The sequence below is a fragment of the Salvia hispanica genome, chromosome 1 (assembly GCF_029641045.1).
Source record: "Salvia hispanica isolate PSC_SH4W2 chromosome 1, Shi_PSC_v1, whole genome shotgun sequence".
NCBI classification, from domain to species: domain Eukaryota; kingdom Viridiplantae; phylum Streptophyta; class Magnoliopsida; order Lamiales; family Lamiaceae; genus Salvia; species Salvia hispanica.
In genome coordinates, this window is record NC_142692.1 from 67,509,744 (window position 1) to 67,534,157 (window position 24,414).

At 36.0% G+C, this 24,414-nt stretch overlaps 2 protein-coding genes across 12 annotated transcripts; one reads left to right on the forward strand and one right to left on the reverse strand.

Annotated features, from left to right (window-relative positions):
• Positions 1-468: 468 nt before the first annotated feature.
• ALDH6B2 (aldehyde dehydrogenase 6B2) lies at positions 469-6,431 on the forward strand. Its single transcript, XM_048126537.2, has 19 exons — positions 469-613; positions 867-964; positions 1,441-1,512; positions 1,598-1,759; positions 1,835-1,913; positions 2,001-2,155; positions 2,340-2,403; positions 3,180-3,259; positions 3,399-3,464; positions 4,020-4,070; positions 4,177-4,328; positions 4,619-4,709; positions 4,862-4,942; positions 5,434-5,511; positions 5,593-5,628; positions 5,707-5,750; positions 5,831-5,909; positions 6,025-6,115; positions 6,215-6,431. Exons 1-19 carry the CDS (start codon positions 589-591, stop codon positions 6,319-6,321), a joined length of 1,611 nt encoding a protein of 536 aa, XP_047982494.1. The 5' UTR covers positions 469-588; the 3' UTR covers positions 6,322-6,431.
• A 1,826-nt stretch (positions 6,432-8,257) lies between these two features.
• LOC125222204 (uncharacterized) lies at positions 8,258-20,859 on the reverse strand. Of its 11 annotated transcripts, none has more exons than XM_089056855.1 (23): positions 20,715-20,859; positions 20,391-20,417; positions 20,160-20,282; positions 19,577-19,802; positions 18,974-19,186; positions 18,346-18,618; positions 17,482-17,772; positions 17,025-17,192; positions 16,473-16,754; positions 16,031-16,195; positions 15,433-15,723; positions 14,908-15,198; positions 14,403-14,681; positions 13,879-14,169; positions 13,516-13,794; positions 12,955-13,248; positions 12,149-12,436; positions 11,360-11,644; positions 10,793-10,882; positions 10,497-10,661; positions 10,025-10,415; positions 9,476-9,571; positions 8,258-8,992 (listed from the first exon to the last, which is right to left on the reverse strand). In XM_089056855.1, the coding sequence occupies exons 1-23, from the start codon at positions 20,759-20,761 to the stop codon at positions 8,970-8,972; spliced, it is 4,878 nt and encodes a 1,625-aa protein (XP_088912981.1). In that variant the 5' UTR covers positions 20,762-20,859; the 3' UTR covers positions 8,258-8,969. The 11 variants fall into 11 exon arrangements, with proteins under 11 accessions (XP_088912981.1, XP_047980657.1, XP_047980658.1 ...); XM_089056852.1 differs by lacking the exon at positions 8,258-8,992 and adding an exon at positions 9,022-9,381 and having other exon boundaries at positions 18,346-18,612; XM_089056844.1 differs by lacking the exon at positions 8,258-8,992 and adding an exon at positions 9,022-9,381 and having other exon boundaries at positions 17,025-17,189.
• Positions 20,860-24,414: the final 3,555 nt, after the last annotated feature.

Here is a 24,414-nt window from a genome sequence, read left to right on the forward strand (position 1 = left end):
TATTTGTATTCCTCGGATTCACTTTGAAATTGCTCAATCTCATCAAACTGACATTACTAACCCAAACAATTATAGAGACTACCTATCCCAAGTGAAGGTAGAAGGAGAGTTGAAGTTTTTTTTTAAGTAAATGATTTTTTTTAATAATTTTATGTCACACAAACGAGTAAGTCATCACTAAAGATTAAGTATAAAATGGATAAATTATGAAATTCAAGGTTGTGATTGAGATAATAAACTCATAAAAGAATAAAGATCATAAAAGATTCAATCATGATTCTCGTTAACAAATTTATGATTATAAAATCAAAATATAAAAAAGAGAAAGTAAATCATGCACACAATAAATAAAACTACCTAATAAAGAAATGCAATTATTCTAAAATGATTCCTTTCTCCCACCAAAGGGATAAAGATTACCAATATAAAACACTAGTGCAGAAGAAATCCAACTCAGCATCGAATAAATTAATCCAAAAAAAAACTATAAAAATAATTGATCCAAATAAAAAAAAACTACTCCAGCAGAGAGAGAGTGGCACGCTGCATTTTCACTTCTTCAGCAAAAATCTTCAACCAAAGCTAGAAATGTTGAAGTTTTCGATCCAGCGAGGTAACTAACTAGTTCAATCTTCACACTACCAGATTATATTTCTGATGAGCTCGCGAATACTGCTGTTGTTAGATGGATATAGGTTTTTGCTTGTTTACAGTGTTGATTGTTTGTTTAGGATGAGTCTGGATGATTTGATTGAGTTGCATCTTCAAATTCTGGATCGTGTGATTTGAATTTCTAATTGAACTGTTTAGTGTGCATGTGTGGTGCTTTATTTAAAAAGTGCGTTGCTGAAATTGGCTTTATGCAGCGAGGAATATGAGGAGGTTGAGTCCAGGGATATTTGGGGCTGTAAATGCTCGTTTCTCGACTGTTGCTCAGCCGTCTTCGAGGCCTGGCAGCTCGCTGGTGAGTTCTTGGATTGTATTTTACTTTTTTATTTTGTTGAAATTTTGGGAGGAACTGGTGATTGTTAGTGCTTTTTTGCTTCTTTTCTAGTTGTTAGAAGTTAGAAGTGAGAGTAGAGTGAGCAAATTTTGAAGGTTAGTGTGCAGGTTTTTGAATCATATGACTGTGTGTTTTGCAAGTATGTATATGAATTGTGATGCCATGGTGAGAAATCTGTATCTGTTACCTGTAGCTGCACTCTAAGTAAGTTTCTTGGGATGGATCACAAATCACATTAGGAGATGCAAATTGTTGTAGTTCAGCCTTGCGGCATGGGAAACGTTCGTTGATTGGAGTTTGGACTAGTGATTTTCGACTACTAGCTCTCCCATAAATGATAGTTTTGGGTTTAAGAAGATACTTGCATTCAGTAATGTCAGTAAAGTTCTAAATGTACTTTTCGTTGCTTATGCGCCTGAGAATTCATGTCTGTGCAGAGGGTTCCGAATCTAATTGGAGGTAGGTTTGTAGACTCACATTCGTCCGACGCCATTGATGTCATAAATCCTGTAAGTGAGCATTTGCATGGTTGAGTTGGTAACTGTTCATTTGACATTTTGTGTCGAATCCCTCTTACTTGATTTTTTAATGTAGGCAACCCAAGAGGTTGTTTCTCAAGTGCCCCTGACAACAAAAGAGGAGTTCAAATCTGCAGTATCTGCTGCAAAAGAGGCATTTCCATCCTGGCGGAACACACCTATTACAACACGGCAGCGCGTCATGCTGAAGCTCCAAGAACTCATTCGTAAAAACATGGTTAGCCCTATCAACTAACTTTTTGTTTTATACGTGGTGGATATTGACGATAAGAAGGATGGATTCTTAATGTAGGATAAGCTTGCCTTGAGCATTACAACAGAACAAGGAAAAACATTAAAGGACGCTCAAGGAGATGTGTTCCGAGGGCTAGGTTAGTGTTCTGTTTGTTCTCTTTCTTTCTCAGATAGACAATGTATTTCTTGTTGTTGAGTCTTTGCTATGATGATCTTCCTTGAAGAGGTGGTGGAACATGCATGTGGTATGGCAACTCTACAGATGGGAGAGTATGTACCCAACGTCTCAAATGGAATCGATACCTATAGCATTAGAGAACCTCTAGGTGTTTGTGCTGGGATCTGCCCGTTCAACTTCCCTGCAATGATTCCCTTATGGGTATGTTTGCCTCTCTTTAATGTTATTCTCAAGATGTTTCCATAAACTAAAGCCTTTTTTTGTTTCTCTTTAATTCAGAAATACATGTGACCATCTTCTGAATTTCATTTCAATTTTTTGAGATAGAAGTGCTGACATGAAAAATTGTTCATCAGAAGTCATTTCTTTTTATGTCATGTGGCAGATGATTCCTGTTGCAGTCACATGTGGAAACACATTTGTTCTAAAGCCATCTGAAAAAGATCCAGGTGCTATATTCTTTTAAAGTATTCTATTGATTAATATAGTATTCTTGTGCATGAAAACCCAGAAGAAGTTTAGTTGGAAGCAGTAGTGTCTTAGACTATATTACAGATAACTAGGTCATACTTGCTTATAGATTTAAACTTATGTAAATCAGTCTTATCTCGTATGGTGCTGATCAGACCCAGACTTTCAGATATAAGTTGTTGCTAGCATGCTAGTGGAGTCGTGTTTATATTTGATTGTATGAAAACTCATTGTCCACTGAAATTACTAAGTAGGAAATGATTATTACTGTTATATCATGCATGTGATTTATGATTTGTAGACAATATCAGTTTTTTGTTCTTGTATGAATCAAATCGAGAGTATTGACCAAGTCAGTAGATCCTTCCCCAACTTTTTTTTGAGCAAAATAACTCTGCAAAATGTTTGTTTAGGCATAAAGACACCCTTACACTAACAACTTAAGAAGAATTGACTGGCTTCTCAGGCACTTATCCACTCCAATTTGTTAAGACTTAAGATGTAAATTCATGCTCACATCTGCATATCTTTGTGTTTGATAGTTTGGTTTTAACTCTTCCTTTTAGAAAATAGTACTAATAAAGAATATAAGTATACCTCATTTTTTTTATTTGCTTCTGATAGTATGATCACTAAACACAGTTGTGATTTCCCTTCATCTCAGAAATATGCATTGTCTTGACGCCTGTGCTATTATTCCACTTACTATATATCTATTTTTCTGTGTTTCTCATCTTTCTTTCTTGCTTTTTAGGGGCTTCAATGATTCTTGCAGAATTAGCAGCGGAGGCTGGTTTGCCTGACGGTGTACTGAACATTGTCCATGGCACCAATGTATGCCCACATATTTCAATCCTCTTAAGTATTTCCTCATGTATGCCATCAAATATGTTTGTAATTAAGAAAACAGTGTCACAAGTCAAGGAAACACCACTCTGTTGTTCTAACAGAATTTTGTTGCTCTTTCTTTCAGGACACTGTTAATGCAATTTGTGACGATGAAGATATTAGAGCTGTGTCATTTGTTGGTTCAAATACAGTTAGTCCTCCCTCCTCTATAATGACTATTCCTTCTGTTTCATATTTGGTGTCTGGTAGACCTTTCCAGTTTCTTCGAGAAGGGAAAAAGAAAATGATTGATCTCGAGTGGAATATGAAGTATATAAAGCAGATGTGTATGGGTAAAATTATCAAACACATTTAGGTCATATTCTTGAGTTCCAAGGTTCCTGAACTCTTGTTAGTCTTTTCTGAACAGCACAACAACCTGAAATGAGGCAACATGCATGTCCTATGTACTCATTAACACCACCTGTAAACTGTCTTCACACATGGATACTCGATCTTGACCTTGTTCATCATCTTATGAATCTCTTTGACTTTCCCCCCACCCCCGCCAATTCTTTTCACATCTCTCTCTTTCTCTCTCTCTCTCTCTCTCACACACACACACACACACGGATGCTTTCATGTGCAAGGTCGTGTACAGATACTTGTAATATGTTGTTTCCAATGTTCTTGAATGTAACACTTAAAACTCTCTTGATGACTGGTTATGTGAGATTATGCGCTGACATGTACTCTCATTTTTAAGGCTGGCATGCATATCTATTCAAGGGCATCAGCTAGCGGAAAACGTGTTCAGGTCTGTGTGTTGATCTACTCATGAGCATGCTGGTTTTTTTCCTCAGCTTTTCATAAATATTTGATCAAATGATTTCTAAAATAAGTGCACACTGGCAAACTTTTAGTCCAATATGGGAGCAAAGAACCATGGGGTCGTGATGCCTGATGCCAATATAGATGCCACACTAAACGCATTAGTGGCAGCTGGTTTTGGTGCTGCTGGACAAAGATGCATGGCACTTAGCACTGTTGTTTTTGTTGGAGATTCAAAATTCTGGTATGTCCATCAATTTTATACCATCTTGTTCTCAGATTCTTCCTCATAGCCTTCTTGACAGACTGTATAAAGGTTGACTAACTTGTAATGAAAAGCTGAATGTATTTTTAGTGGACATGATTGTTCAATAGATTCAAATATGTTGATAATGATATTCTCTGGAGATTTTGTCATCTAGCATACTTCAACATTATACCAGGGGAAATGTTGAGTTAAAAATATGCCTGCCTTTATCCTGTCATTTCAGTATGAAAAGATTAACATTTGTGTCTATCCTTAAAACTTTGTAGGGAAGAAAAGATAGTAGAGCGCGCCAAAGCCCTTAAAGTTAGTGCTGGAACAGATCCAGAAGCAGACCTCGGTCCAGTCATCAGTAAGCAGGTGAATTACCAGTCTTCATACTGAATTGATAAAGATGTTTATCTACAATTCATCTAGTCCCTTATTATCTCATAAGGCTCGGAAGCTGTCTGTTTTTATTATTCTCGCCAATTCTGTCCAGCTTCATTTCTTTTAACTGTAAATTTTCTCAGGCAAAGGAAAGAGTATGCAGATTAGTTCAGAGTGGGGTCGAAAGTGGAGCAAGATTACTGCTTGATGGGAGAAACATTAAGGTACTTTCTTATCTGTGACTTTCTGAATCACGAAATGGCATGACTTGCATGTGACGGCTTTTCTCCAGCTTCTCCATGATATGTTTAGTTCTCCATGATATATAAGGGTGAAACTCAAAACATAGAAGGGAATTGAGAACTTCAAAGAGCATGACTTATTCTCCTTGTTTTTATAAATCGTGTTGGTCGTGAAAGGTCCAAGATACTTGTTTCAAACTAATTTAACGGGGGGCAACAGAATTGGACTACTGTATTCTTCAGTATACTTCGAAGAATGCATGCCAAATTACAGTATTCACCCTATTGATCTAGGTATTTTTCATGAAAGAATTCCAGGACTATTCGGCATAGTTTCTTCTGAAGACAGTTAAGATTTAGGAAACTATACAGTAATACTTGAACAAATTTAGATGTACCAAATATGCTTAATGCCGTTTAACTTTTTTGCCCACACACAAAAAGTTTACATTGCCTTCTTTGATGACTTGAAGGTTCCAGGATATGAACAAGGCAACTTTGTTGGCCCCACCATTTTAGCTGATGTAACAGCTGATATGGAATGTTATAAGGTATAAATAAATCTTGGCCATCTCGTAATTTTCTGAAAGCTTTTTCACAAACACATATTAATCCCTCATTTTGACTTCCAGGAGGAGATATTTGGTCCTGTCCTTATTTGCATGCAGGTAAAAATCAACATTAACAGCTCTAATTCTATTCCATCGTGTGACTTCATCGCTGATTGATATTCTTCTGCTTATCAGGCTGACAGTTTGGACGAGGCAATCAACATAGTCAACAGAAACAAGTACTTCCTCTTTCTCTTTGATCAACTTTTCCTTATTAAACAACTACAGTTGAGTAATCATGCCATCCTTGTTTCTGCAGATACGGAAATGGTGCTGCTATTTTTACATCATCCGGAATAGTGGCTAGAAAGTTCCAAACTGAGATAGAAGCAGGCCAGGTACCAAATCATTTTATTTTAAAATTACGAATTTCATCCGCCTTATCAGATGGATCCCAGCTGAACCAAACCCACTTTGTAAAATTGGGTTGTAATACAAGTTTCCATATTTCAGGTGGGTATAAATGTCCCTATTCCCGTTCCATTGCCCTTCTTCTCATTTACCGGCTCCAAGGCTTCGTTTGCTGGCGACCTCAATTTCTATGGTAAAAAAGCGTAGTTTCCTCTTAACATGTTGTGATTGTGTGTGAAAATGCGTGATTTTGATTTACTAATAATTTATGGGGTTGGGATGAATATATCAGGTAAGGCTGGAGTCCAGTTTTACACACAGATAAAGACAGTGACTCAACAGTGGAAGGATTTACCTGGTGGAGTTTCTCTTGCTATGCCCACTTCCCAAAAATCTTGATTTCTACTCCAAAAAAGCTCTCATTTCAAACTGTTGCGACTGTATGTAGACCTCTAATCAGATTATAATTTGCTGGTGTTATATGATTAAATAATAAATTAGCACCGAAAGACTCTGGTAAAGGAAGCATGTTATTGCAGAGTCTCTTAACCACGAGATTTTACAAGGAACTAATATCCCTAAAAACGTACTCCCTTCGTTCCAAGGAAGATATCTCCTTTCTTGGTTAACATGAGATTTTATACAAGTAGATGAGTCATCTTGGTTTGAACAAACTTAAAAAGTAAGTAGATCATCTTCGTTGGGACATAAGAGTGCTATAAATTAATGTGGAATATGTATTTTTTCATCTTCAAAGGTGTTTAAACAATAAACATGACGTTGGACATGCATTGTGAACCCTCTTATTTGGTAAACAATGTATTGAGGTAAAAAAAAATAATATATGATATTATAAATTATACTTCTCCATCCTATTTAAAATATTGTTATGACTCTCTTCTTAAATAATGTAGAAAAGAAAAATTAGTATGTTCTAAAAAAAGAGAAAATTACTTCTAATAACATGTTACTACAACAATAATACCAATTGGAACCCTGAGTTAACTGCGTGCTTTGATTCAAAACATTTCATTCCACAGAAACAATCTTCTAAATCAAATCCCCTTCATTCAAATATTTCAATCCCTTGCATTCAATAATTGCATATATAAATATAGGGTTTTCATCTACCAAAAGAAGCCCCTAAGTATAGAAATACAGACCATATATGGTCCGTTAGATCTTAAGATGAATGGCCATGATCTGGATTGGTCAACCATTTTTGTGGGTCATAATATATAATGAACTGAAAAGAGGAACTGAAAATATAATGAACCGCCCTTCCGTTTTTTAAGAACGGATTTATTGGGATAATTACTCCACACGCTAAACTCCTCTATTTTCCCTCAATTCTTCTTCTTCTTCCACAAAATCAAGAAAAACCCTACCTCCACACAAAGCGGCTACTCCACAAAAACTCTAATCCTAATTTACGATTCTGAAATCGACGAGGAGGGTGAACCAAAAGCCTACTTCAACAATGGTCGACACTTGAGCTTCTGGATCTGCGAGGCATGACGGAAAAAGGTTAGTAAGATTTCGTACAACGACTTGAAATTGACAAAATCTGGCAAAATTTTCACTTCAATTGGTTGGATGTCTCGTAGTGTATCAGAGAACGACGGTGAAGAAGAAGATAACGCCGATCCCAAAAGCACCGAAAGGATGTTTAGATTACCACTATTTTAATGAAACGATGTTTAGAGCTTGTAATTCACATTTTTTAAACCATGTTTATATGTCGGCTGGATGTCATTGTTACTATATATTACTTCATCTTACACATCTGTAAGATGAGAAAAACTTCCATTACAATGGCCTTGGAATGCTTTCCTCTTGTTTCTTGTAGACGATAGCCCATGTAATGAGCATTACTCGATACATTGGGTCATAGTAAATGAATATTTGGGTCATAGCATTGTTAGGTTAATTTGTGTCATAATATACCAACATTCGAGGCATGGCATAAAACTACTGAGTATGTCTCGTACAATTTGATCGAAATGTTCGTATCAAACAAACTGAATATTAGTACGACCGTAGAATATTCTCATGTTTTGAACATATTAAAAAAACCAAATACACGATTGTTCTCATGTTTTAAACATATTAAAAAAACAAATATTAGTACGACAGAAGAATATACAATCAATAACCAAAAACATCATCTATGCTTTTGGGTCATACTAAATGAATATTTGAGTCATGGAAATATATGGGTAAATTGGGTCATAATAATCGAATATTCGAGACATGACATAAAACTACTGAGTACAAGGACACCGTTATAATTCCCAAAACATAATCTATTCTTTCGGGTCATACTAGATGAATATTTGGGTCATGGAAGTTTATGGGTAAATTGAGTCATAATAATCCAATATTCGAGTTATTACAAAAAAACTACTGCCTACCAGAATGCCTAATACAAATCTGAATGAACTGAGTAAAACATTGCAAATAAAATGGACTCCAAAAAAAAAACTTAAACTGACGTTACTTCGAAAAACAGAATACATGGTACCAAACTTCAGAATTTCTTCTGGACCGTCGCTTTTCTTTCTCTTTGAATTTGTCGCAATTCCTTGAATCGTGGTGACCCCACTTCTGACATATCTTGTATTGACGCAAAGGCTTGCTCTTAAGATTCAAAGTCTTTTCCACTCTTGAGGGGAGTCTACTACCAGATCCCTTCGTACTAACGACTTCAGGTGGTCGAACATCTACTTCCTGGGGTGCCTCAGACCCATAAAATTCCCCAATTCGTTTCTTCTTCTAGGCTGTAGACGTTACTACGCCGTCGGTGAAAATCTGTTGTCTTGCTTCACAAACTATAGATGTCAGCTCATGAATTCAATCCATATCAACACATATAGCCTGGTACAAACCCAAAATCTCTCCCAACAAAATTGCTTGTGCCTTTTTCTTCTCATATGTGTTGCTACATCTTGGCATTGGACAACATGAACAGCCTTAACTAGAGGAGATTTCAAACTCAATGGCATTGTCCAATATTGGGAAGCTACGACCAACAAATGGTTTAAGCTCTACAGGGCATTCTGGTTTAAATCTGTAATGATTCATAATTAGAACACTCATAAAAAACTAACGATGAAGTAAAGACAAGTTTCCATCTACTGGATTTAGAATGATAATATGTCATAATAAAGACAAATCGTGGCATACAACGCGTACAAACTATCTTCCATGAAAATGGGTCATACTAAACACAAATCGAAGCATAACAGAAAAATCGATAAGATAATACAGGTGAAAAGATTCATAAAACAGAAGACGGTGATAGTCACATATACAAAAATATGAATTAGAGCATAACAAACAAATGAAAGTGAAAAACATAACCATAACATGTATTCTCAAGAACAAAGTATGATTGATTATCTACGTGCGAAGTAGAATTTGTGTCGAATTCCATTTTTGGAGTTAGGATACGGAAATCTATACAAAGCAAAAAACAATGGGTTTTGTTATCAAAACATTAAACGAAAACAATGAAGATTCATAAACTAGAATTGTAGGTTACGATTCTGACCTCTGGCTGAAATGAAAAATGATATGAGAAACGATGTCAGTATATGTGGGATCTGCCAACGACGATGGTATAGAATTGAAAGTGGAACAGATTGATCTGGAACACAACAACAACAAAATCTGGAAACTAATTGCTCAAGAATAATAACTCTCCTTGGAATTAAGTTTAATGGAAGATGAGTAGAGGATCGTGTGAAGAATATGGAAGATATGAAGGAGATTGAAGTTATGGAATATTGATTCATCACTCACGCAGATGATTTGTTATTGAGAGGCAACATTATAGGATTTTCCATAACAGCCGATTAGATGATATGACATAAGTAACCTTATAGGATTATTAGTGATTTAAATAATAATATTTCATAAATTAATCTAGCCATTAGATATTCTAATTTTAAGATGATCTCGCCTAATCCTATGGTTGACATTCGGCCTGTATTTCTTGGTTTAAAGGGATTTTTGTTTTGATCAAAATCCTATAAATATATATACATATTTTCTTCTCAAAGAGTTCTGTTACGAACACTCACCACTCACCGACACTGACCTGCTGAAAGGCTAGTTTCAAGTTTCTCAATTTTATCGATGCGTGAAGCGTGTCGTTTCCCTCCAATATGAGAAGCCAAATCAACATCAGTAGCCAGCTTCACATCACATAGAATGCACCAGTGTCTAAATGTCCCATTAATCGCTAACACAACCGGCTTTCCCTTCCTTGTTTTTAGTGATTCTAACTTGGCCTTGTGTTTGCTTCCCAGAAGATGAGAATTCAAATCTTTCTCACCCGTGACTTTCACCTTACATAAAGCGCAGCTCCATTCTTGCTTTAGGGGAGGAGTTACTGCACGACTTGCTTCTGGTGGTGGCAAAGTCTCTTTAACCTCAGTATTGGCATATGTTTTCTCGGGAACCTTGAGTGGCTGTGCATACTGCTGCACCTGCAGATGCAGTTGTTGCGAATGGATATGGAGAAACCACTGTAGTATTGATTATGTTGAGATCGTGACAAGACAACTTACCTCTGGTAATGCCGATGAACCAGTTTTTGCCTCTGACTTTGCAATCCATTCTTTCTTGAAGGGAGGATTTACTGGGCGACTTGCTTTCAGTGGTGGCTTCGTCTCTTTAACCTCAGTATTGGAATATGTACATTTGGGAGCCTCAATTGGCTGCATATACTGCACCTGCAGATGCAGTTGCGAATGTATATGGATTAACATGCTTGCTCAAAAGTTTAACAGCTGCTATGAAACTATAGCAAACCAATGCAGCATTGACTGTATTAAGATCGTGAGAAGGTCACAAAACAACATACCTCTTTTAGAGCTGCCGGGGAACCATTTTTCGCCTCTGATTTTACAACTTGGACATCTCTATGGGAATCCCTCCCTTCAACATGTCCATTCTGTTCCCATAGGAAAAAAAAGCAAAAATTGGCGACTTCACAAACGGATTCGAATAGAAAAACACCAATGTTCTCAGTACTGAGGCTATAATCATATATTCATGCATGATAACAGGTAGTCATGTTGTTACTATTTTATGATTGAAACCATTGACCATCAAATTTCTCTAATTTTCTTAAATCCAGATAATAGGGTCAGCTATAGACTAAGATTCATCACAGTTACATGTCAAGACTGATGAGATTTAAGAGCTGCAAACTGCATGCAATTTTTCATTCTAAACCAAGATGATTTACATAAATGGCTCACATAATATCTCTGCACAACCAAGTTTCATGTCATATTCTGTTACACTTCTCTTCTATCTATCTCTGGTTTTTAGTCCATAAGCATACAAACCTAAAGTCAAATGCAGAAATTTCATGGCTGAGAACATTTAGTACTAAGAACTGTTTTTATCATGAAAATCTGCTAACCTTGCTTGCAGTATGCTTTTCAAGTTCAAGCAAGCTTTCTTTCATGGTGAACTCAAGCTTGTCCTTGTGTTTTGTCTCCTGAGGATGACCATTTAACGTTATCTTATTTGTGGTTGTCACCTTGCATGGATCAGAGGTCCATTTTTGCTGAGCATTCTCGACGAGCGGGATCTCTGAACTTCTCTTTTCTGCAGTTTCTTTTGGTGTTCTTATCTCTCTAGCCTCAGAAGCTACATATGTTCCCTTCAGAACCCAAGCAGCAGAAACTGGCTGTGTGTGCTGCAACTGCCATTGCAGCAGATAGAAGTGACAAAGGATAAGGGGTTATGAAAGAAGTTAGTCTAGTAGCCAAGATGAAGAACATGAGCATTTGCATTTGAGGATTAGCCTACTCAGTATAAGAGAATCCATTGCTAATGCTAAGATGAATTAAAACTTTGAAATATCCTAAGGCCCTCGATAAATTCTATCATTTCACCTAAATCTGCTTGAATCTTAAATCATTGAAAAGTTAGGATTAAAGAATCCTAGTAATGAGGATAAAAATATTCAATCATGCATCTCATCAATTATGAAAAGTAAACACTCCCTAAAGGAAAATAAAAATGGGACTGCTGCTCAATTTTATCATATTTAAGAATCTAAGACCCTAGTAGTTTCTTTTCATAAATAAAACGGTTATAAAGCAGCATTTTTTCTAAATCAATGACTGCGCAAAAAAAAAAGGAAAATTAAGCACGCACAAAAAATTAAAATCAAAATAATTGGCTGATTGAGTTCACAAGTTACCAAAGATGAGAGTCCTGTATCTTTAGTTTTGAGCAAACTTGCTTCCAAGGTTCTCTCAAGCTTGGACTTGTGTTGGTTGCCTTGAACATGATCATTTAACATTGACTCGCCCTTGGTAGTCACATTGAATACATCATCGGTCCCATCTGGCTGAAATTTTTTGAGTAGGGGGGTCTCTGGGTGCCTGTTTTCTGCAGTTTCCTTTGGGGGCATTAAATCTTCCCCCTCAGCAGCTGCATATGTTCCCTTCAGGTCCCGAGCAGCTGAAACTGATTCCATGTGGTTCACCTGACATTGCATATACAAATGAAAAAACAACCTTGCTCAACAGTTTTACATTGTAGTTTGAACAAACATAATAACTGAAAGAAAAAGTGATTATTGTGATTGGCGAAGGGTGATAGGTTGTGAAGGAAGTTAAAGTGGTCCGTGAAGATGTAAATCGAAAAGGAAAATAAAGGGATTGCAGCTAAATTTCTCATACTTGAGATCCCAGTAGTACACGGAAAGCACAGAAATGTTATGAAAAAAATAGATGAATTCAATATCAATTTTGAAGGTGTTCATATACAGCATGATTCTTATCTTATAGAAAGTGAATAAAGTAAAAATTCACATATGTATACACGTTAAACTACTACACTATCCTTATAAATTGAAATACATAAGAATAGTATAAATATATCATTATATGTAAGACATGTATATAAAAATTTAAGATATACAAGTAATGAAAGCAGCATTTCAATATCATTATTTGAGCAAAACAATACAAAAAAGGTTGTTGATTGAGTTTCGCAATCTACCGAAAGTGAAGGTCCTGTATCTTTTGCTTTGAATAAGCTTGCGTTCAGGGTGGTCTCAAGCTTGGACTTGTGTTGGCTCCCCTGAAGATGATCATTCAACATTGACTCACTCTCGGTAGTAACCCTGCATAGATCACTAGTCAATTCTTGCTGAGCTTCCTTGAGTAGAGGGGTTTCTGGGAGTCTCAGTTCTGCAGCTTCTTTCGGTGGCATTATCCCTTTATCCTTAGCAGCTTCAAGTGTTCCCTTCATATCACAAGCAGCAAAGACAAAGACGGGCTGTGTGTGCTGCACCTGCAATTTCAAATAGAATTGACAAAAAAGTCAACGGTTTTCCATTTGACTTTGATCAGAGATTGGCAAGGGGTAAAAGGTGGTGAAGGAAATTAAACTGGTCCATAGAGATGAAAAGTTGCTTGTACGTGCTACGTTTCTCATATTTACAATCCAAGTAGTTTCTTAAATTTTCATATATATTCCAGTAATGAAAGCAGCAGTTCTAAAATCCACTCAAGAAAAATCAAAATCAAAACAATTGGCAGGTTGAGATTCCCAAGTTACCAAAGGTGAGAAGGATCCTGTATCTTTTGCATCAACCAAGCTTTCTTTCCGGATAGTCTCAAGCTTGGCCTTGTGTTTGCGCCCTTGAAGATGACCATTTAACGTTATCTCACACGGGGCTGTCACGTTGCATAGATCACAGGTCCATTTCTTGAGGAGAGGGGTCCCTGGGCCCCACTTTTCTGCATTTTCTTTTGGCGACATTACCTCTTCAACCTCAGCAGCTGCATATGATCCCTTCAGATCCCAAGCAGCAGGAATTGACTGTGCACGCTCTACCTGCCATTTTAGACGAAAATGATGTATTATCCTTGCTCAAAATACCCACTCAAAATACCTTGATAATTCAGTTTCACAAGCTACCGAAGGTGAAGGTCCTGTATCTTTTGCTTCGAGCAAGCTTGCTTTCAAGGTGGTCTCAAGCTTGGACTTGTGTTGGCTACCTTGATGATGATCATTCAACATTAACTCACTCTCAGTAGTAACCTTGCACAGACCACCAGTCAATTCCTGCTGAGATTTCTTGAGGAGAGGCGTTTCTGGGAGTCGCATTTCTGGAGTTTCTTTCGGTGGCATCATTCCTTCATCTTCATCCTTAGCTGCTAGTGTTCCGTTCAAATCCCAACTAGCAGAAATTGGCTGTGCATGCTGAACCTGCCATTGCTTCACTCAATAGTATTCCATTTGAATAAACTAAAGTACCAACTAGAAGGAACAATAATAAGAGATTCGCAATGGAAAAAAGGTGGTGAAGGAAGGTAAACTGGCCTGTAAAGTGAAATAGTTGCTTGTGCCTGCTATGTTTCTCAAATTTAAGCAGCAATTTTGAAATCTACTTAAGAAAAATCAAAATAAAAACAATTGGCTGATTGAGATTCCCAAGTTACCAAAGGTGAGAAGGATCCTGTATCTTTTGCATCAACCAAGCTTTCTTTCCGGATAGTCTCAAGCTTGGCCTTGTGTTTGCGCCCTTGAAGATGACCATTTAACGTTATCTCACACGGGGCTGTCACGTTGCATAGATCACAGGTCCATTTCTTGAGGAGAGGGGTCCCTGAGCCCCACTTTTCTGCATTTTCTTTTGGCGACATTACCTCTTCAACCTCAGCAGCTGCATATGATCCCTTCAGATCCCAAGCAGCAGGAATTGACTGTGCACGCTCTGCCTGCCATTTTAGACGAAAATGATGAATTATCCTTGCTCAAAATACCCACCCAAAAAACTACTACACTGTCCTCATAAATTGATATAAATAAGGATAATATAGGTATATCAGTATATGTACGAATAGACATGTTTATACATATAGATAATACAGTAATAAAAGATTTCAATATCATTATTTAAGCAAAATAACAAATATAGATTGATAATTCAGTTTCACAAGCTACCGAAGGTGAAGGTCCTGTATCTTTTGCTTCGAGCAAGCTTGCTTTCAAGGTGGTCTCAAGCTTGGACTTGTGTTGGCTACCTTGATGATGATCATTCAACATTAACTCACTCTCAGTAGTTGCCTTGCACAGACCACCAGTCAATTCTTGCTGAGATTTCTTGAGGAGAGGGGTTTCTGGGAGTCGCATTTCTGGAGTTTCTTTCGGTGGCATCATTCCTTCATCTTCATCCTTAGCTGCTAGTGTTCCGTTCAAATCCCAACTAGCAGAAACTGGCTGTGCGTGCTGAACCTGTCATTGCTTCACTCAATGGTATTCCATTTGAATTAAACTAAAGTACCAACCAGAAGGAACAATAATAAGAGATTTGCAAAGGAAAAAAGGTGGTGAAGGAAGTTAAACTGGCCTGTAAAGTGAAATAGTTGCTTGTGCCTGCTATGTTTCTCAAATTTAAGCAGCAATTTTGAAATCTACTTAAGAAAAATCAAAATAAAAACAATTGGCTGATTGAGATTCACAACTTACCAAAGGTGAGAAGGATCCTGTATCTTTTGCATCAAGCGAGATTTCTTTCTGGATAGTCTTAAGTTTGGCCTTGTGTCTGCGCCCTTGAAGATGACCATCAAACACTAACGGATCCGTGGTTGTCACCTTGCACAGATCACAGTTCCATTCTTGACGAGCTTTATCGTGGAGAGGGGTCCCTGTGCCCCACTTTTCTGCAGTTTCTTTTGGCGGCATCATCTCTTTAACCTCAGAAGCTGCATATGTTCCCTTAAGATCCCAACCAGCAGGAATTGACTGTGCATGCTCCGCCTGCCATTGTAGATACAATGATACAATATTCTTGCTTGACAGTTTAACAGTGGATTTTTAACAAACTTAACAAAAGGAAAAGTATTGATAGAACTGACAAAGGTTGAGAGATGTCAAAGGAAATTAAACTGGTCCGTGAAGATGAAAAAATTGAGAGAAGCCTGTGACTGCTATCTATGAAGTGCGTAAAGGAAATATTAGGGGTTCCAACTTAGTTCTCATATTTCAGATCCTAGACAGATAAGGGGTTGCAACTTAGTTCTCATATTTCAGATCCTAGTAGTTTCTTAAGATTTATCATACATACGTTAGTAATAAAAGCAGTCCATTCTTGCTGAGCTTTCTTGAGGAGAGGAGTTTCTGGGAGTCTCGTTTCTGCAGTTTCTTTTGGTAGCATCAGCTCTTTATCCTTAGCAGCTACAAGTGTTCCGTTCAGATCCCAAGCAGCAGAAACTGGGTGTGTGTGCTGCACCTGCCATTGCAAATAGAATAAATGACCTCAATGGTTTTCCAATTGAATCGAACAAATGCAACAACTAGAGAGAACAATGATCAGAGATTGGCAAAGAGTGAAAGGTGGTGAAGGAAGTTAAAGTGGCCTGTGAAGATGAAATAGTTTCCTGTGTCAACTATGTTTCTCATATTTAAGATCCAAGTAGTTTCTTAAATTTTCATAAATATTCCAGCAATAAAAGCAGCAGTTTTTAAAACAAATCAAAACAATTGGGTGATTGAGATTCACAAGTTACCAAAGGTAAGATGGGTCCTGTCTCTTTTGAATCAAGCAAGCTTTCTTGAAGATGTTTGGCATCATGTTTGCACCCTTGAAGATGACCGTTTAACATTAACGGATCTTTGGTTGTCACCTTGCACTGATCACAGTTCCATACTTGATGAGTTTTCTTGTGGAGAGGGATCTCTGGGCCTGACTTTTCAGCAGTTTCTTTTGGCGTCATAATCTCTTTGACCTCAGCAGCTGCATTTGTTCCCTTAAGATCCCAACCAGCAGGAATTGACTGTGCATTCTCCACCTGCCATTTATATAGAAAGATGATATTCTTGCTCAAGAATTTACCGTTGGAATTTGAACAGACATACTTAATAATTAAAAGGAAAAGTATTGGTAGAATCGACAAAGGTTGAGAGGTGGTCAAGGAAGTTAACTGTTCCGTAAATACAAAGAACTGGATAGAAGCCTGCAACTGCTATCTATGAAGTGCATGAAGGAAGATAAGGGACTGGAACTTAGTTTCTCCTATTTCAGATCCTAGTAGTTTCTTATAATTTACTATCATACATACACTAGTAATAAAGGCAGTCCATTCTTGCTGAGCTTTCTTGAGGAGAGGGGTTTCTGGGAGTTTCGTTTCTGGAGTTTCTTTTGGTGGCATCATCTCTTTATCCTTAGCATCTTCTAGTGTTCCGTTTAGATCCCAAGCAGCAGAAACTGGCTGTGTATGCTGCACCTGCTATTGCAAAAAGAAAAAATGACCTCACTCAATGGTTTTCCATTTCAATTGAACAAATGTAACAACTACAAGGAAAAATTATTGGAGATTGGCAAGGGAGAGAGGTGGTGAAGGAAGTTAAACTGGCATGTAAAGATGAAATAATTGCTTGTGCCTGCTATGCTTCTCATATTAAGTAGCTTCTTAAATTTTTTCATAATATTCCAGTAAATAAAAGCAGCAATTATAAAATCTACTTAAGAAGAATCAATATAAAAAAACAATTGTCTGATTGAGATTCACAAGTTACCAAATGTGAGAAGGTTCCTGTATCTTTTGCATCAAGCAAGCTTTCTTTTATAATATTCTCAAGCTTGGCCTTGTGTTTGCACCCTTGAAGATGACCGTTAAACGTTAACGGATTCATGGTTGTCACCTTGCACATATCACAGTTCCATTCTTGACGAGGTATCTTGTGGAGAGAGGTCCCTGGACCCCACTTTTCTGCAGTTTCTTTTGGCGGTGTCATCTCTTTAACCTCAGAATCTGCATACGTTCCCTTCAGATCCCAACAAGCAGGAATGGAATTTGCATGCTCCACCTGCCATCGTAAATAGAAATGATACGATATTCTTTCTCAACAGTTTACCATTGAACTTTTAACAAACATAGCAACTGAAAGGATAAAAACTGGTATAATCGACAAAGGTTGAGAGGTGGTAAATGAATTTAAACTCCTCCGTGAAGATGAAGAAATTGAGTGAAGCCTGTGACTGCTATCTTTGAAGTGCATTAAGGAAAGATAAGGGATTGCAACTTAGTTTCTCATACTCCATAGTTTTTCTTAAAATTTATCTTACAGACGCTAGTAATAAAATCAACATATTCAAAATCAATACTAAAGCAAAATAAAATCAAAATACTGTACTCCCTCCGTCCCCAAAGAATATGTGCCTTTGTTTCGGCACGGGTTTTAGTGCAAAATTGGTAAAGTAAGTGAGAGGTAGAGAGAAAACGTAATTAAAGTATTGTTACTGGAGAATGGGTCCCACCTCATTAGAGAGAAAAGAGTTTCCAAAATTAGAAAGTGCATATATTTTGGGTACGGACTAAAAAGGAAGGGGTGCATATTCTTGTGGGACGGAGGGAGTATTAATTAAGTTTCAGAAGTTACCAAAGGCGAGGGACCTGTATCTTTTGAATCAAGTAAGCTTGCTTTAGGGGACTCAAGCTTGGACTTGTGCTTGCTCCCTTGAAGATGAGCATTCAACATTGACTTACTCGCCATAGTAACTTTACATAAATCACAGGTCCATTCTTGCTCAGCTTTCTTGAGGAGGGTGTTCTCTGGTTCTTTTGGTGGCATTCTCTCTTTAAACTCAGCAGCTGCATATGTTCCCCTCAGATCCCAAGCAGCGGAAATTGAACGTGTGTGTTGCACCTGCCACTTCAAATAGAAACAGCAAAATAATCCTGGTCAACAGATTTTTATTGAACTTTTAACAAGCATAACAAACTAAAAGGAAAAGTGTGAGTGAGATTGGCTAACGTTGATAGGTTGGGAGGAATGGAAGTAAGTTAAACTGATCAGTAAAGATGAAGAACTTGACAGAAGCTTATGTGCTATGAAATGCTCAAACGCATAAAGGCAAAATAAGGGACTGCTGCTCAGTTTGTAATATCAAAATCCCAGTACTTTCTTAGATAGTCATACATATACTAGTAGCAAAATCAGCAATTTTGAAACCAATACTTTAGAAAATCAAATCAAAAGAACTGGCTTATTGAGTTTCACGAGTTACCAAAGGCGACAATCCTGTATCTTTTGCATTAAGTAAGCTTGCTTTCAGGATCTCAAGCTTGGACTTGTGCATGCTGCCCTGAAGATGAGCATTCAGCGTTGACTCACCAACGCTAGTCATCTTACATAAGCCACAGGTCCATTCTTGCTCAGATTTCTTGAGGAGGGGAGTCTCAAGGCATCTATTTTCCACTCTTGCTTCTGGTGGTGTCATCTGTATAACATAAGAAATAAGTCAACAGTATACGCTACATTCATGATTTGAGCAGAAGAAATTGAATGTTTACAGCACACCTGCAATTTCTGGATGTTCAGAGTGTTTCCAAATTTTAATGGAAAGGGGTGTCAATTTGAGAAAAGAATCAAGAAATTTGCACTCTCTTCACCACAAGAGTAAGTGAAAGACAACAGGTGAAATTCCAATGGCTAGCTAGTTTAAACTAAAAAGAAACTAAAACAACCTCATGTTTTACCTATCATGCTGTATTACAAAAATATCCGACACTCCCTGAAGAAACTTAAAGCTCCATAGTTCACCTTGAAAGTATTATCACCGAAAAACTTCACTAGGAACTGTTCCAAATTATGTCATAAAGCTGCTAACCTGTGATGCAATAAGCTTTTCCAGGGCTTCTGATCCATTTTCGTTGAGGTATTTGTCTACTACATCCAAAAATGTTCTTCTCTTACAAAGTCTCTCCTCCATTAGCATGTCAAACCTGTCAATAAATGAACTTACAAGGCCTTGGTAGGCAAGACATGCACCCTCAAACTGAGGCATCACTAAGCAGAAGATAATTGCAAGTCTTACACCAGACCAGAAAGGTATCCTGTCCAAAACAAATGAAGTAATGCATAAACCCATACATGAAACAGAGCTTGTATGTAGTATGTACGATCACAACGCTCATTAATTCTCTATATGCATGCTTGTTGTCGAACACATATATCAAACAAATGGCACAGGAGGTAAGCAACCAAACAAGAATCCCAATCCCTTCACCAAATAAAATGCTCATTACCCAAGAATATACAGACGAACACATAATCATTACAGTTACACCGATGCCTTAAAAAGGCAGAGTGGCAATAATCATGAAAAAATTGCTACATACTTATCATAATAACATTCTCAATACATATAATCGGGAATCATCGACAGAAGCAGCTATAGGAGAAACACTTACCACTCAATGAGTTTCACAAAAGCAAACTCAAAGAGAGAAAACAAAGAGAAAATTATCCAATATCTGACCAACTTCCTCATGTGGTATCCGGAACCAGTCTCAACTGCCCTGATTGAAACAAACCTACAAAACAAATTAACCACCAACACTTAACCATCTAAATATCCCAATTCAGTCAAAACTTGTACAATAACACTTTACTCTGCAACATTGCAGAATGGCAGAACTTACAGGGGATAAACCAGAGCAATTGCAGGCCTGCATCAGATGTTCATATGGAAAGCGACATAGAGAGAGAGAGAGAGGATGAACAAGGTTAGTTTAAGCGTATTAACTGCAGAAATACATTATACATGCATGTGTGTACGTATACGAACTCAAAACCCTAACTGAAACGCGAGAATTTCACGTCGATCAACTTGAAAAACTCAATTGAACTCTTTAGGTATACGCATAATGCATAATCAGTGCTAAACAGAGTAGATTTCAATAGAGAGAAAGGGGAATTGTTGAAAAAAGCCATGAATAATGTATGTGCGAAATCAGGAAACGTACCAGCCAACGAGATCGATGCAGAGAAGAGCGAACTTGAGGAGCGCCATTGCCGATGGAATTCCAGTTTGGATTGTGAGAATCTCTCTCTCTACTCGAGAAATTTCTTCTTCTCTGAAGAAACTTCGTATGAAGGTTTTTCGAAGACTTTATGAAAGTCCCTTCATAGTCTTTTATTAATATTTTTAAAAAAACTTTTTGTGGGAATCCACAACAACTTAATTAGATCTAATCATTAGCATTCAACCACTTAATTCTAAATTGTTGAGAATATTCATTTCATAACTCATATTCCCTCCGTCCCATAAAAATTGAGACAAAACTTTTGGGCACGGAGATTAAAAATTTATATTAAATAAATACGAGAGATGAAAAAAGTAGGAAAGATAAGAGAGAGTAAAGTAAATGATGGAATAAAGTAAGAGTGATTAGATGTTTTGTCTTTTGTTAAAAAAGGAAATGACTCAACTTTGTTGGGTCGGACTAAAAAGGAATACGACTCAGCTTTTATAGGACGGAGTGAAGCACAAAATTTCACCATTCTTTCGTGTTAATATAATCGATGGTACAACATAAGTATTTCATTCGAGCTCATTGTTATCTTGGTCGTTCAACATCGTAAATTTTTATCTACGCGGCTTCTAAATCATCGACTTGAATGGCAAAAGAACGGACTAACATATACTTCTCGTAAGTTTTTCCCTTAAATTCTCAAGTGAGACTATGTTAATTGTTCTCTTTACATTTAAGTCGATGACTGAGATGCTATATGGACAAAAATGACATCGTCTAATGCTTAAGTGTCAAATGTACCAAAACAAAAGTAGCATTTATAATCAATTATGTTAATTTGTTTGTTTTTTTTTTTTGTTAATGATATTTTTTTTTTATTAAATATAAGCAATGAAGTATTACTAGTTTACTACGAGTATTTTTATAGGAAAAGTGTAGTACCATGAATTGGTGGGATTGGCCGATTGGGAATATTCACTTTACCTTTACATCGTCCTACACAACACTCATTCTATAACAATGTCGTTTCAATGGGATAAATCTCTATTATTTATTTTACTTTTGTTTTGCGATTAATATCTTAAACTAACAACGAAGACTAATAAAACACAAGCTAAGTAGTTGACGCAAATAAATTATATCAAACGCAATCGGTGGATACAAAAGGTACACATAAAATATAATTCACACTAGCAATTAATGTATTTATAATTATGCAACTAAAAATATGTAGTACTACTATAACTTTAATTATGGAGGACCCAAGGAAACCTTGTTGAAGAAGAAAAGCATAGATCAAGTTGGCGGGAATTGTGAAAGTGGGCCCAACCTAACACTTGTATATAGTGTTCTAACTTCTAGTTCTATCCTTAAAACTTAATAAATGGAATGATTGTCATTAAAATTACAAGATTTTGATAAATTATAGTAGTAGTTAGTTTCATAAAGTCTGAAAATAAAATACTTTTTCCGTCCTCGATTAATTGTCACTCTTTGACAAGACATGAGTTTTGAAAAATATAAAAAAAAAATTATTGAAAAAGTTAGTGGAAGTGAGACCTACTTACCATTTATGATAAACATGAAGTGTGACAATTATTGAGAGACAGACCGAAATGAAAAAGAGTTAACTAATTCGGGACGAAGAGGGTATTAAATTTTAAATTTTAAATTTTTAAATTTTTTTCAGTTGGCATATATATTTACAAAACAATTATTCTTTACTTAATAAGAAGTATTATTTTGAGCATTAACATAGACATCGTTTTGTATGTGTATGTGACCGTTAACAAAAAAATATTGTGAAAAAAATAAAATTTCATAATTTAATAGTACTATATTTTATTTAAAAACCATTATAACTAGACCAACATAGGCCAAGCCGCTGCTCCAACACAGACCGGGTGCCGAACCAATGGCCGCCCGCCGCGTGAGTGAGTGCACGTATGTGAGAGTTCAAACCGGTTAAGGGTTATGGAGAATATAGAAGTGGGCTGAGCCCTCAAAAGTAAAATCTCATCTCTTTTCTCCAATTTTGGGCCATCCCACTCTTATCAAATACTATTTGAATATCTGGGCCAACTTGTGACACGGTTAAATTTTACTTTTATTGTTATAAAAGTGTTCTATATTCAAGAAAATCAAATGAAATGGAAACTATTTTTATTTAGTTGAGTTTCATGGATATATAATTAAATATTCATATCAAGATATTTTTTCTAGAGACTTCATGACTCACTAATTCAAATTTATTCCTTAAAATACAAGAACAGAATAAAAATAAAATGAAGAAGAAATAGAAAAAGAAAAATCTCAACCACACTCTTGCGGCAAAACAAACCTTTGAAAGTTCTGAAAATAATAAAAAAATATAGTGAGTATATAAAAAAAATCCAAATTAAATGTACTATATATCTATAGTTCTTTATATATTATGATTAAACCACTTTTAAACAAGTAACAACGAATTTACGAAGAACATTTATTTTTATTGGAAAATGTATGAATTTGCTGTCAAAACGTGCGGTGTCGTCGCCTTAATTAAAAAAATTAATGGCAAAAAACATTTATAATTTATCTCAAGATATAATTTTATTTTAACCAATCCTTAGGATATAAATTAACGCATGCTTCACTAGTCAGTACCGACAGAAAATATATATTCAATATAAATTTAATCAAAAGTCAGAATAAAATAAGAGTTTAATGTTTGAAGACCACGAATTAATTATGCTCAAATCTTAATATAATCTATCTTTATAACATGATTAGGCAAAATAACAGTAGCATGAATTAATAAAGGAAAATTAGCAGCTGATTCAGACAAGGATGGCAGAATACCACATCAGCTAAGATTCGCACGTGATACACGGATAAAATATCACGTGATTGCGCTTCCACGTAATTTTCCACATTTCTATTTATATATTATATGATTTTCTATTTTGCCTTTCCAAACTTTATTTTATGTAAGTGTACATTTCATTTATGTCACATTCAAATAGCAAAACCCACACAATTCATGCCGTTTACAGTAACACAGTACATAATTCTGAATGCAGCAAAATAGTCATTTTGGATGTACTCTATAAACTATTTTTATAATTTTTTTTAAGAATCATAAATATTAAGATAATTATTACTTGAGTACTCTGTCCAATTTCTTATTTTACATGCTATAAAAATGTTTGCATGTTATTCGTTTGTGGTATAGTCTATAACCTCTTATAAAAACTATTATTAGGTTGTGATTTATGATCCATATGAAATCATAAGTGTTTGTAAACATTTGGTTTTATATAAAATAATGCTACAAATATATTTGATTTCCATTTCAAATAAATTTCTATAACTCAACTCCAAATTACATCAAAAGTTACAAAACGATATTATTGCATCATTTTATAAAATAATTTCAATTTCATATTCATCAAAGTACTTCACATTTTTCATCACAATTTGCACAATATTCCCAATTTATCCTTATTCTTTAGATTCCTCAATATTTTCATCAAAATTCACCCATTATTCCCAATTTATTCTAATTCTTTATCCAAATTCCATTGTTATGGTTAGTGGATACTAACCAACTATGTCTTTTCCAAAAAGGTCATGATCCAAGATTCCAAATACTAAAACTAAATTATAAATATACACAATTACGAATTATATAAAATAAGAGAAAATTTTA